Raw genomic sequence first — 14,963 nt, forward strand, 5'->3', positions numbered from 1 at the left:
ATTCCAATAATCGGAACTGTCTAATATAATCTTTAAGAAATCTAAGAGGTCCCTAGGGGCGAGTGGCCCTACCCTCAAGGAAGCTTTGATTTAATCATATCCAAACAGATTAACCTAATCCGAGTTAATCGTGCACTCATGTCTTCCGTAAATCCCATGGCTTTATGGTATTTCTAAAGCTTCCCGTGTTTATTAATATCCACGTCTACGGGAAAAAAAAAATTAAAATGGTTGTTGGTCTTTCCAATAGTATCTTTGGGACTTTGCTCTTTTTAAAGGTCTCTGCCGCTGTTTTAGAGTTAGGATGATAAATTCCTGTCCAAGAACTTCCCAAAAGATTTACGTTTTGTAAGAGAACTGTTGAAAAGCCAAAAACGTGGAAAGAATTCTATTAACGACACCGCCAGTGTACAGAGCTGTACTGTTTGCATGCGTTCATAATTGATCCGTCACGGAATGAAGGCTTGTGTGCCAAAACTTTACCGGCCCCCTCCCCGATATCTCCCGATCGGTCCCTGCTGAATTTAGGGTCGGCTGATTATCGGTTTGACCGCGGCGGCCACGCTGAGAGGACTCGGGGAAATGACTGCCTGGTCCCCGGGTGTAAACAGACCGGTCCGGCGGGGCCAGGTAGGGGGAAGCCCGCGCAAACAATGGCCGGAGTGAACTCTCACGAGACGAGGACGTTACAGGGGGCACGAGCTCGGGAACTATTCCGTTGATAGGATTTTGTGTTGTCGGTCACTCCTAGGACTCCTTGTGCTTACGTCTGGATTTCGGAAGTAGCCAAGAAGATCCAAGAAGCCAGGACCGGGAGGACAGATATACTTGAGACGTCTGGGTTTTATTTTCCCCCACCAGTTGATAAGCACTCGTTTACACACAGGACAATAGAGACAGCGCGGAGGCATCCATAACAGGCACTCGGGATCTTTATTTGCGAGGCCCGCTCTGATCCATAAGAATGTGTGTCGTGTACAGTACGGATCATCGGAAACAGCAGGCAGCGGACTGGAGGGCCAAGGAGACCAGAGGGGTCAGTACTGAACAACGTCTCAGTTTGGCAACGTCGTGTTCAGACCTTTCATTTGAACTCAACCTGAACACTCAGGTCATTTACTAAAACGTACAACAGGGGACGATCTTTTCTCTCAAGTTGGATTCGTGTTGGAATGCTTCAGAGTCGAGAGACCCACAGACTACATATGGTAAACGTACGACGGAATCCTGTGGACTCACCGTGCCATTTTGAACAGATGGCGATAAAGAAGTCGATGGCCAAAGGTTTAGAAACTGCGTGTGTTCTATTTTGTACAAGAGGGAACACCCCGACCTTACTTCATTAGCTTGTGCGTGCGGAGGAAGGGTTTTATATTAATCCTGAACTCTTGTGTGATCGGCAGCCGCGTTGTTCTGAACACAGCCGTCCTTCCGTCAGACCAGGCCAGGCTAGGTCATTACTGGCTAGTCTCGCTGTCTAAGCTTGTTAGCGGCTACAGACCGGCAGTACGGGGCACAGTTCACATCCACGTGAGTCAGAGGTAGGATTAGGAACAGGCCGAAAACGGATGTGGAGTTTGTACTGCGCTCCAACCCTGAGGGATAATTTGTCTACCCAACCAGGGGTAATGGTGCGTTTTGAGCGGCAAATTTAGCTGTCTAAACAAACGTCTGGGATGCTATCTTCTCATCTCTTCAAATTTGCCCTCAAGCTTGCTCTAACGTCGTCGGCAAGTGCTTTCTTATTGGCTACCTCGGCTTTATTTCCGTCGCGTTTTATCTATTACAATAACGTGAACATGAGAGGTACTAGGTAAACGTGCTATGTAAGAACAAGATGCACATCCTGGCTGTTGTTATGGCTGTTTTAAACGTTCTAGTAGCGACCAGGAGAGGGCGGGCGTCGGACGATGTTACGGACGAGTCGTCAGGACAGGCCACGGGCGCGTGGACGTACTGGGGAGAGGCGAACGGGAACAGACTTTACAGTAGCGAGTCGGAACACAGCTGCGGGTACATGGTCGTGGTGCCTCGGGAGGAGGCGCAGACGTGCCCGAGCGTCGCGCCCGAGTGGCACGATGTCTGGTCACGAGACGAGCCCGACAGTAGTAGAAAGTCCTTAGTGGAAAACAAAGGTCGTCAACAACGTGAGGTTCAAATGTTTGCCGCCGACGATGAATCGTTAGAACACGAGGTTACAGAATACAGGCGGAGGCACTCCGGACGTCACGGCCGACACGACGACTATAACGACCGTACACGAGAACAGCCGAACATCGACGGAGACTACTCCGACGTCGATGACAGTGACGATGACGAAGACAGCGAAGCTGATCAATTTAATTTTTCGTCTGAAGAATACACAGAAAACAAGCACGTATTTTCTGGCAGTGGCGAAAGCGAGCGGATACATTCTCGTCGGAATGTTGACACAATTGATAGTCTAAGGGAACAACGCCAAATTCGGGTGAACCAGACCTTACGCGTCCTCATCTTAGAAAACGAACTCCTTAAGGAGAGAATCCACGCCAAAGCGTTAGAGATGCAGTTGCTAGACGGGAGACTACAGGCAGAGTTTCACCGGGCCGAGGAGCAAATCCCGGCGGATGGACAAGGTGATGGCTCCCGAGCAGGCAGGTGGGAAAGATACGCTGGTCCACAGGAGGCCCGCGGTCGGACCAGAAAAGGTACGTAATTTAAGATATTCTCCAAACAGGTATTGAAAGGGAGGATTTCTGACGTGAGATCTTCCTCGTTTTAATTTCAGTGCCGTGGATCAGAAAAACGCGACTGTGGTCAGATAGCGTTACGCCTTTTCCTTCCAACTTTCCCTTTCTCTTTGTGAAGGCATGTATTGTGCGAATCCCCAGTCGGTATGTTTGATGTTTGTGAGGTGTTGCATTCACCCTTTCGAATGGGGAAGTCAAGCCCTCGGCCTCGTGCACGGAAGAGCTTTGGGCGTTAGACCTAGGCGTCAAACCTATGCACGTATCCCAATACACTTAATTAGAAGAGTAAGGGTGATTTTGTGTGTTGGCCGTGAAGACGTATTTTATACAAGGGACTTGAAAAAAAAGAAGCACCATACTGTTTCACCTTCCTCATACGCGTGGCACACTCTTAACAAATAGTAAAAGGCTCAGAATCGATAAACACAATTGTGTCATAAAAAGATCCAACTTTATTTAATCGAACTTGGCAGTCAAAAATTCAGACTGAGTTGTGTCGATTTTACAAATAAATTCGAAATTAATACTGCAAATTCATTGGCAATTAAAATCAAAAGATAGATGGAATACATTTTTAAAACCATTTCGTGTGTCAGTTAGTTAAAATCTCTTCACGACGTACATTCCAACACAACAACATCAAAACAACTGAGTACATGTATACATATAGGCAAGCGAACGATATTGCACATAGTGACATGGGATTCAGACTAAGTCTATACCTATCTATATGTAAGTGGTTCAAAATTTGTAAAGAAAAGTCAGCACTGCAGTTTATATTGTGTCATACGCTAATGGAAAAAAGTGAAATAAATCGTGTTGGCACAGTTTGGTTTTTAGTAGCTAGCTTAACGTTATACTTATAGCTATAGCAATAACGCTTTGAGTTTGAGCTAATTTTGTATATGGTAAATATCCATTCTGAATGGTGGCTAGGGGCAGAGCACGACAAGTCGGACTAGAGCTATCGTCAGCTGTACGTCGTCTGAATGAAGCTGGAAGCATAAATATTTACACCACTCTACCACATGTCACGTAAACTGTTTAGTGTTCGGTACAGACGGATCAGCTGGCACGCCGGGGGAATCGGGCGAACGGAAGTCATCTTTCAACACAACACCGATCTCTCATTAGGGTTCTTTTATTTCTACAAATTAGACACGTTTTTCTGTTTACATTTTGATAAGTTGACATACATGTACATTTTCGTCTATCGAGTGACGATGTACTGTTTAGATCGCCATCATGTTCCATTTCCACTGAGGCGGCGACCAATGAGGGAATGTTGTGTGACCATTGAGAGACCAAAACACTCACTAGATCACACGATCTATTTTGTAATGCAAGTCATACTTTTGCATCATGGGTCAGGTCATAGGTCAAACAAATCCAATATCAATTTTGGTCGCCCAACGGTTGCTCAAAGGTCTCCATCCATAGAAAGGTGACAAAATCTGTCTGTTACCACACACAAATACTCACTGGAGACCTTGCGCCCTTTTTTGCAGATAATAGCGAATGAAGTTGGCTCTGCTTCCGTTTTGAAAACAATTTGAGAGTTGGCAAAGAACGTGCCAATGTGAAACGACACTGGAAAGGGTCCCAGATTGCAGGTGGTCTATATATATTGCCAGGAATTCGGTAGGGAGGCACAAGGTCTAACGAATTGGTCTCGAATGAAGTTTGAGTGGAAAATGTGTTCTACATTCTTCACCACTGATAGTTATAGGGGGAGCCAAGACGGAATGTTCCTTTACTGACCGCAGATTACAAGCAGATGGGTGGAATTGTTGTAATAATCACTAGAAGCCGACGTCTTGCGGCATGTTTTCTAAGAAAACGGAATGTACTGATCTAAAGGCCTTGTCACGCACTGAGAGTCAGGTGCACGTGGTGTGTGCTAAGAATAAAACGGAGAAAAGTCATACAAGGACGGCCAGCTTTGTCTGATTTTCTTCGACACGAAAATATATAAATCGTCAAATTTGAGGGGAAATGGACACGGTAGACAGCTGGTCATTACAGACAGGGTTCTTGAGTCGACGGGGTAATGAAAATGTAAGGGGTCACAAAAATAGCCACAATATTGATCAGATGGTCCAACAATCGATAAAAGTAACATCAACTCTCATAGTTCCACCGGATACCATAATATCGCCACATGGAAAAAAACCACATTGATTTAGAGTGAATTAAAGAGATATACATACCAATCCAGCATCAGTAATATACTTTAGACATCTAAGTGTTCAAGACAATATTGAAAGGGCCTCTATAATCATGTTTCTTTTTACGTGGCGGTATTATGACACCTGGCTGAATTCTGAGAGTTGATATGGCCAGTCAGTCAGTTTAGCGTAGTTATCGCCTGAAAATCTACCCCTTCACATTGGACGGTCAGGACTTGGTGCTTTACCCCAACCAATGGGGTATTGCCATGTACTGTTACATATCCAGACTCTGCGAATATCAGCCGATCTTTATTCAAGAATCGCACAGTGACCGAGAGAACACCGACCACGTTGACCGAAAAATCCTTTAGAGCTCACAGTTTTGTTTGGCGAGCTAGCTTGCCCGCTGTGTGCCACCGACTTCAAGGCTTGCTTCTCTCTTTCAGTACTAAGATTAGTTGGGGAATGTATGTCAATGTCTTGAAGTTTCTAACATAAGGTCTGATCTTTAATTCCACCAGACAGGACCACATAGCAGCTTTGTACTTTGACTCTCGTCTCCAGTGATGTTCTCCAGTCGTATGTAGGAGTGTTTATAAGCCTTTGATGTTGTCCTATAAGTCGGTAATGACCTCGCATGCCATGTTCATGTGGCTAACATTCTCCAACACCTACTGGAACAAAAAAGTTTTTAGGAGCAGGTCTACACATTATGCAAAGAGGGCTTCGAGAAACTGTACCTCTAAAGATTTTAATGGCTTATAGTTTACCTAGGGTAATAACAAACTATTGCGCAGAAATGCACGAATGACGTAAAAAATCTATCTACTCCGCAATGTGTGATCGTTTTTAGTATTGTACGTATAAACCTACGTACGTGTAAGGTTGTCCTGGTGTTTGTAAAGACACGTATTAGCCATGTAGCCGATTACAGTGTTTGTAGAAGTTAGTTATAACTGTTACGCCGTGTTTAGTCACTCTCACTCCCCCTCTAATCATCATGATCAAGCGCGTGTCTTTGGTGACGCTTCGGGGACGGATGCTTTTTTTCGGTGCCTTTTACGTGAGTAGGTGCTGCCCAATACCTGGGATTGTTAGATAAACTGCATCAAAATATCCGGAAGAGAAACTCTGCACTTGAAAGAAGCCAACACACTATATCGAGAGGAGTAAGCGATGCCGCATTGTGCTAGTACTACATGTATCGAAACCCATGTTGATTACATGGATGACATCCGCGCGCGCATTTTGGATTGCAAAAAATTGGAAAACGTATACTAATGTCAAATAAGATGTAAAAGAGCAGCAAAGAATCTACTGTTTAGTATACTGCGTTTTTTTGTGTGTTCAATCCTTTGTTCAACCTTCCTGACCACTTAGATTTCATAACGAAGGCAACTTCTTTTCAGGTCAAAGTTATTTTTATTCAAACGCTCGCATCAGTTTTTGGGTTCCCAGATGATCCATATAATCAAATTAGATGACCTAACTAGATAAACAAGCATCATGCTTCATCTCTGCAGATGGTGTTTATTTTACCTTTATGTATTATCATTGATACTTTTGTACCCCACTCTGCACATGAACGAGTTATCCCGCGCTCAACTTGTCAGACCCTGTCATGTTATCAATGATAGAGTATCTGTTGACAGCCCGACATCGTGCGGGGTGGGGCAGTGATAACAGGGACCAGATGTCAAACCCCTCCCCCTCTCACTTAACACCACTCCCTCTCTAGATCATATGTGGCTCTCCCCCAAAACGTCCTATCACCCCAAGTATAGCATCTCAACTATAAAAGGCATATCTCCTACACAAGGCAAGTTGTCTTACTCGCTGTTCTTGGGTGACCCCTATTAGCCTGGAACACCCCACGCCCTGGATCCATCCGTATTTACCTACCTGGTCCGTATCAATTGATCAAAGAACCCGTTACAAATACTTTAGACGGGTACTTGACAGGGAAACGGTAACCTGGAATGCAGGGCCCACACGGACAAGGTGATCGGCCCAACTTAAACCCGGGACGGTCCCAGGTCTAGCATATCCCCAAGGAAATTTTGTGTCATTCTCCCTGTAGATGAGTGTAGTTGATTTCAGGCAGTGAAAATCACAGTGAAATGGCTATGCTGGGAGAAAAGCCAGATTTGAGCGCTAAGGAAACCCATATTGAAGTCCTTGCAATGAGTAGAGTAGAGCAGAGTAATGTAGATCGTTTCAGTGATCAGGTAGGAGCCTTGGCTTTGGGTCGCTCTTGAGACTGGTGATTGGTACTAGATATGGTTACCACTAAGCAAAAGGAAATGGGGATTGATACCGGGTCATTGGTACGGCACGGAGTTAGTAAAGTAGTTCACTTCTGGAAGACTAAACACATCCAAATTGACTTTTATATGTGTTCGAATCTAAACCAGCTCTAGTGTTCTTATTTGACACATTTGCCTGGGCAAATAGCCAGATACAGGGTCGTAGTCACGGAAGTCTACAAGCAAAAAATTGATAGTCTCGGACACAGTCAGGAGTTTTAGAAATACAATCATATGCAATACACCGACTTTATTAAAGTAGCCTGACTATATATAGCATATTCATTGAAATGCATGCGCAGTAATATAAAACCCGTTATATTGAGGGTCACGGCAACACTAGACTCAAATGGGATCGGCACTCGTAACTGTTAAGCTAAAGGCTATCAAGCAGGCTATAACCTCTTTGATACTTTTAAATTCCGTGGATCCAGAGGGCACAGGTTCAAACCCCTGCTCAAAGACATTGTGAGGAGTTGAATTCATCCTTTCAGGTGGGGACGTTAATCCGACGGCTCCGAGAACATCTACACGTAAAAGAACCCAGCACACTATAGGGTTAACCAGGTTAATCTCCAAGCAGATCTTGCGGTGGCCTAAGATAGTATCATAAGTTGGGAATTTGGGAAAGTTTTGCCGGCAAATGGGCTTTATTGGCTATCGGGGTGGTTCCCAATCTTATGCCGCCGCAAGGTCTGCTTGGAGATTACCAGGTGTGCTTGGCTGGAAACGCGACCCATGCATTGCATCGCCATCAGCTTTTGAAAAACCAATACTCGGGAGTCTCACCAAGGACATTGGTCTACTGCTCCCGACTCTAAAGCATTACACTTTTCAGAGTGTATTCGTGCATGCTCAGAGTGTAGCAATTATAATGACAATATATATGACAATAAAGTTTATTGCATAATCATGCCCAATTGGGGCTAAATGCAGTCAGTTTGGTACATAGGGAGTAATCGGAAAGCTATACATATACTACAGTTTACAAGCTTCTTCTCTGCGTAGACGAGCTTACAGAGTTATAGAGAGCTAGACTATCAAATCCCATGTGTTTTCAATCGTCTGTACGTGCGGGACCCATCAAGTCAGACAGGGCGCACACGAGTGGCCCATCTCCCTACAACAAGGATCCCACCACCCAATGACATCGTCCGACATGGCAGGTAACCTGGAACAGACTGCCTCCCGCGGAGTCCTGACCCGAGACAGGCGACTTTGTGGAATTGAAAAGTCAGGACAAAAATAGGCTGGCAGAATACCACATTTCGCTAAAAGAACTAGACTTCCAAGAAAGTGGCCCCTCCCCTTTCGCGTTTATTATATAGAAGGTTATGTTCTTGAACTTGGTTTAAGGAAAATCTTGAGATAGACGGCTAACATGCATGCATGATATACTAAATGCATTTAAGTTCGCGGGGATTTAATTTCGCGGTAGCGGAAAAATGGACTTTTCGCGGTGGTTTTAATTTCGCGGTAGCACCATGCACTGTAGTCTCTTACTGTTATGGAAAAATGTTCGCGCTGGTTTTAAATTCGCGGTGAAGCGGCCGCCGCGAAAACCGCGAACATTAATCCACCGCGAACATTTCTGCATTTACAGTATCATATATTCCTGCCCCCAATGATCCAAATGGCTATACAAGGACATATATAATACATACGAGATACACGCTCTCTGTATTGATAAAGGAGATGCCAGAATTCAATCAAAGGAAAAATTCCTTTGCTCTTCCGGGTTTCAGTTTTTTACGTCTAGCTTTGCTATCGATATCCAGAGTATTGCTCGTTTCCGAATTTAACGGGACCTTCAACGTAACGTGTACTGGTAACCAGGCTATTGAATAAACCTTTCAATGATTAAATCGCATCTAAAAAGAACCCGAGGACGTCCGAACCACAAGAAAGGCACAGTCCGTAAAGTAGGTCGGTAGGGTCTTTTGGTGCGAATGTGTTTTTTTTCGACAACGTCGGTTTTAGCATCCTTATAGACTTCTCCTTACTCCTCTCAGGTCGTCTGTTGCCTCGGCGGGACTCGGACTGAATACACTGTATCTTCAAGTAGATGTATCGATTTTCGTCGAACCGACTTGCTTTGTGGGTCTTTCGTGGTCTTTTCTGTGCCTTTCTTTGCAGAGGGAAACAGAAAGACTTAAAGGAGGTAGAGATAAATTTGAAGACCCATAACACATTCCCGATCGATACATCGCATCTGCTCGAAGATAAGGGTCGTGTATGTCAGACCTACAGGCCTGGTGTACTGCTCGGGAATTTCTCACGGAACTCGGCAGACCGCCTAATTATAGATTGTCAAGTGATGACAAATCATCCTTTGCGTTCCTCAATTCGCAAAGGCGCCCTCTTGAAGATCGCCGACCTGTGATTAAGATATAGGTTTTAAAATATTTTATTTCTTATCAATTGTGTCCATCTAGTCTAAACAAGTTAATGGTTAAAAACCATTGTATGTAGTATAAAAACAACAGAGTTATCGTTTCACTACGAAATGCATTGTAAGTCGTCAAACTCAAAGGAGATAGAAGTCTGATCCTATAAAATGAATAGGTTAAAACAAGAAAAAAAGACAAGACGAGAAAAAAAAAACATTTGAAAAGAGAGATCGAAGGACGAGACAGAAGGGTGGAGAACAGAAAGAAAGACAGTCGGTAAAAGGAGAGAAGTAAAAGTGAAAGAAAATAAGAACTTTATTGCGCGACAATTGTAATATTTGTTTATACTTCAGAGTCGAACTATGTACTATTGCTAAAATCTAACAACAAAATCTAATCTAATCGTAACACTAGTACAGACAATCTAGTGAATGTTATACAAGCTAATACTTCAGACCATTATGTCAATAACAGTATGCTGCTTCAAGGAGGTTTTAACCTCCTTGGCTGCTTCAAGAAAGTCAATGAGCTTTGATTAAAGCTCCTTGAGAAAGTATAGCATTGTCTAATTTTTGCAGGGAGTTAAAACGAGAGACGTCCAAGATGGATGTTCTTGTTCTCGTTGTCCCCACAGAAGGCTGACAGCTGTTGCTCGGTTGTACCGTCCTGACCGGAGAGAATCCATCCCCCCGTCTCTCTCTGTCAGCTGTGCCTCTTCTCAAACACCCTCCTTTGTCATGCTGCCCGGCTTAGGTCAATAGTTTTACCCGCAGTTTGCGAACAATTTCACCATGTAATGGCCGAGCAACGACGGGGTTGAATACAGCTGATTATACACGGGGTCTTCTCGGTCCCATGGCGGTACTATGTCTACTATGTACAGACAGGAACTGCCTTTCAGGAATGAATGATGCTCTGTCAAAGTGAAGGGGTATTGTAGAGGTCCAAGGGCCTGCCGTCTGTCACCAGAGCACAAATAAGGAGGGCTGCAGGACAATGGGATTGTTATGTATCTAAGTCAAGGGGACAAGACAAGCAGCTTCTTCTTGTTCTTCTTGCCGCTCTATAGGAGCGGCTATTTCTGGTATCTATATCTACAAGAGGTCCAAGGGCTGACTGTCACTGGCTACAAACAAGAACAGGGAGGGATACAGCAGACAAGGAATATTAGCTTCTCAAGTAGTAAAGGCGTTCTACTCATGCCGCTTTATAGGAATAGTTATTTCTGGGATCTATATCTACATACAAGAAGAGTAATCTTGGGAAAATACCATGTCATTAAATTGATAGAAGAAAAGTAATAGATTCCACGTTATAGTGAAAATGTTTGTCGCTTTTTTGCCTGGAAACAAATTTGGCACTTTTTTGGCGGGATCGGAAAATTCAGATAATGTTTTAAAATCTTTCTTCGTCCCCTAGATATACATATTTGTAGTATCTGATGATATCTGATAGACAACTTAGTCGACAGTAGCGCTTATCAACGAAGGTTCCCCATGTAACACTCTCTTACCCTACTTAAAACAAGTATTTTACTATATTATCTTATTCTACTTAAAAGTGAATAGTTTAGTAGATACTTGGCATGGCTTAACATACTATAATAGAATTAGAGGATACTTTAATGGTGCTGTAATTCCCTGTAGTGCTTTGTATGTTATCTCGTAGAGCTTCAATTAGAAACCTCCTCGGTTATCTATGTTATCACGAAAGATTAGCGCCGAGGATATCTCTCCAATCTTCCTCCTGTGCGCCATTGTGATCCGCCTGGCTGGCCACTTTGTGACAGAAAATGTTTCGCGAGTAGCTGGCCAACCGCGAAAACTTGAACAGGAAGAGTAATTACAATTTTGAAAACAGGTGCAGTATTCATTCAAACGTTTTAAAAACGATTTTCTTTCCCATAATAATGCTCTAATTCTAGTTACTGCATTGGAAAGTATCCAAATATATAAATATTGATATTGTGTCTTCTTCATCAAAGGAAGAAACGCGCTGTTGCTACAATATTGGCAACAATGTCGCCAGTTCCGGGCCTCTAGCTCTCGGTTCCAGGGTCACGAGTCGGATATCCTGGGGCAGAGATGTAATTGATAGGTGAAAGTAATAATCTGGTAGGGGCAAAAGAACCATTGTCGTCTATTATTACACATTATGGGGAACAGTGGGTGCAAATGTTACGACTGGAACCAAAGGAGTCAGTCTGTCAGTGTTTCTTTACTCAACACACCAAAACGGAATGTTGGATCCAAACCTTCTGCTAGTGTTACACACAAATTACGTTTCGCCAGCAAAAACTTCGTATTGTCTTTCAAAATTACAATTTGGAGGCGAAATAGTTTAAGGCTTGAGTCACGGAAAGAACAGCTGCATCGGCTCTAATCTTAAGTGTATAATTATCTCCATTCCGGAATCTAGAATCTCCTTGCTTTCTGTCTGACCTAGAACCGATGACATGTCACAAAGTTGACCTACAGTTTGTAATCTGCGTATACTAATGTCACGCTATTTATTTTCAATTGAATATTTTCTTTGCAGCAATTTCGGGAAATCCCTCACTTTTAATAGAGTGTTGAGGGCCTATTACTGTAAACCAATTTTAACAACATGTATCGAATTCCGTAGGATTCCTTTCTGTTCCACGTAGGAAATAATAGGGCCACCCTGCGTATAAGCCGGCAGACAAAAGACTGTCATTACTTAGGCATCTTTCCTGTAATTACGAGATGACGGGGCGTCTGTTTTTCGTACAACACTTGAGTGGCGCTAATTTTTCCCTTGTCGGAAGCGCTAATAGTAAGACTTGTTAACACACCTGTGAAAAGGTGTATACACAACAGGATACGGGAACCGTTCAGTAATAGTCTGAGAGGATCACGAATATTAGTCTTTCCTTAAAATAAATGAATTTTGTAGGGCTAAGGAGTTATTTTACATTTTTTTCTTTTTTCTTTTTCTTTGCTAACGAACTAGAACGAAGTGTTTAGAAGATATATACACACACAATGTATATGTGAAAGGCACAGAAGGAAATCTTCTACCAGCGCCTACTCGCCCTAAAAATGGAATCGGCCTTAGATAACGACAAGATAACCACATTGTTGACGGATGTTACAAAGTGCCCGCATTTCTCACGGGAAAAGTAGCCAGGAAGAGCTTATAGCTCGCTTCTTTTCAAAAGGTTAAAATTCTTTTCTAATAATAACTATGGTAACGTTACATCCTAAAATACAAGAAGTTACGGTGGACGATTTAAGAGAGAATTGAAAAATTAAGGCGAGGAATGATATGGTCTTGAAAGCCATTTGCGTATCCTGACGTTATTAAACTGACGTTAGTACTAAACAGAAAAAATGAATACAACATAAGAAACCGAACAACCTGAGTAATGAGTGGAATACAACCTACAAAAATGAATTATGTATTTAGATATATAGCACATTCAATGTGTACGCAAATGGCAGTACTACCAGTAGTACCACTGATATTTCGAGTGAAAAATAGAAATAAACAAAAAGTCCATAATGCCATGTACAAACATGAAAATCGAGGTACGGAAATCGAAACCACTATGATTACATTATAACCTGAATGACATTTTATTTCGCCCATAGAACCGTTGTGGCAGAAGGACACTGTCGGCGTCCTGTGGACTGGTGCCAAGGCAGAGCGACTCAGCAACACCATCTTTCGGCAGCGGGCGGAAATACAGGCTAAACAGGCGAAAATATCAAAACAACAGGTTAGTTATTGCCAGTGGAAGAGAATCTCCATAACTTTGTTTCATAGATTTATAAGCGACATTGTTGCTGTTCAAATTTATAGATAGTTTTTCTAGAAAAGGTTGAGAAAGAACCATTTCTTCGAATCCAATCAGTAAAGTTAAGCATCCAAGGGTGAAATTAACTAAAATCTTTACTTTTCCTTTGTCGTATGTCATCGTTTTGGTTCAGTTCTGAATGGTTCGGTCGCTAAAACCCGTCCAATCAAATCTTACCATTAAAGAATCTTAGCACTAAAGAATTACGGTAACGAAGAAGATTCTTGATCTACCAACCTGATTAAACTATTTACGGAAATCTTAGCATTGTATTTCAAGTCGGTTTCATGTAAATGACGGTTTCTCCAAATGTTTTTGATTGAACTGCGCACTGATGGTTCTCTTCCTCTTGAACAGGAGAAGTTGACCAATATGATACAGGAGGCAGTGACGCAGGCGCAGTTGCTGGCACACAGTGACGTATGTAATGAGTGCACCAATACTGAGTACTGTCACATCATGCGTGATGACGCAGCGTGCGTGCCGTGTAGTGTCTGTCCTAAGGGTTACGTCACCAAATCACAGTGCACACAAACGACTGACGTCATCTGCAAAGGTGAGATTGAGGGACGTTTGTTTTGTACCATCATTGGTTTAACCATCAATGAGGTTTAACCATATGTATTGAACAATGTGCTAATTTTGAGGACGCGAATAGAAAAATACCACTACAGTTCCAGAGCAACCTGCTAGGGGACCCAAACATACACCACGTATTTCCTATGTCACATGCTATCTGCCACAAAAAAATCAAGACCATAGATCATCCAGGTCAAAGTTAGAAAAAGGGATTTTTACTGCAGTTCTTGAGTTATGCTGTCTACAAATGCGGAAACACACCCAAAACCATATCTCCATTTTTCATGGAGATAACCAGTGACTACTTTCAAAGTGGGATACATTCTTTCAACAAACTGTTTACTTATTTGACAAGTTACAGCTTATTGTTTGCAGAATTTTACCATTTTAATCATAATTCTTATATTGCATATGTATGAACTATAGCTACAACCGTTGCATGCTGTATCTGCATGTCTTGTCAGACAGATTATAATTTTTATTTTATTCTTCAGATGAAGATGAGTGCGCGACCCGCCCGCCTGTCTGTCCGACTCACACCATGTGTCTGAACCTACCTGGTTCTTTTCTCTGTGTGGCGCCGATAAAGCTTTGTCCTAGCGGGAACTTCTTCAACACACAGACACATAAATGTCAAAGGTAAAAATTTTCATTTTAAGGTTCATGCCCAGGGGCTAATTGCAATCAAGTGATCAACAATATTGATATTCTACTAAACAAAGCAGATAGTTTAACGAGAGAAAAATATGAAACACATGAAGAAACGCTATTTGAGGCTTTAAGTTCTTTTCTATTGGCAGTAGAACATTAAATATCCATTGTTTTTGTAGATATACAGTTGGATGTTTTCAGCAGAAAGACATTTTTGTCATTTTTTTCAAATTGGTAAGATGTACATGTACAAAGTTCAGAGAGATCCTTCTTGTTATAAACTTTTGTCAAATTTTTATTGAGGGCAAAAGTTATTG

The 14,963-nt window shown here is 42.5% G+C and overlaps 1 protein-coding gene across 1 annotated transcript; it reads left to right on the forward strand.

Annotated features, from left to right (window-relative positions):
- Nucleotides 1–308: 308 nt before the first annotated feature.
- On the forward strand, nt 309–14,638 carry LOC118426190. Its single transcript, XM_035835452.1, has 4 exons — nt 309–2,687; nt 13,211–13,338; nt 13,774–13,972; nt 14,490–14,638. Exons 1-4 carry the CDS (start codon nt 1,838–1,840, stop codon nt 14,636–14,638), a joined length of 1,326 nt encoding a protein of 441 aa, XP_035691345.1. The 5' UTR covers nt 309–1,837.
- Nucleotides 14,639–14,963: the final 325 nt, after the last annotated feature.

The sequence above is a fragment of the Branchiostoma floridae genome, chromosome 11 (genome assembly GCF_000003815.2).
Source record: "Branchiostoma floridae strain S238N-H82 chromosome 11, Bfl_VNyyK, whole genome shotgun sequence".
In the NCBI taxonomy this organism is placed as follows: Eukaryota; Metazoa; Chordata; class Leptocardii; order Amphioxiformes; family Branchiostomatidae; genus Branchiostoma; species Branchiostoma floridae.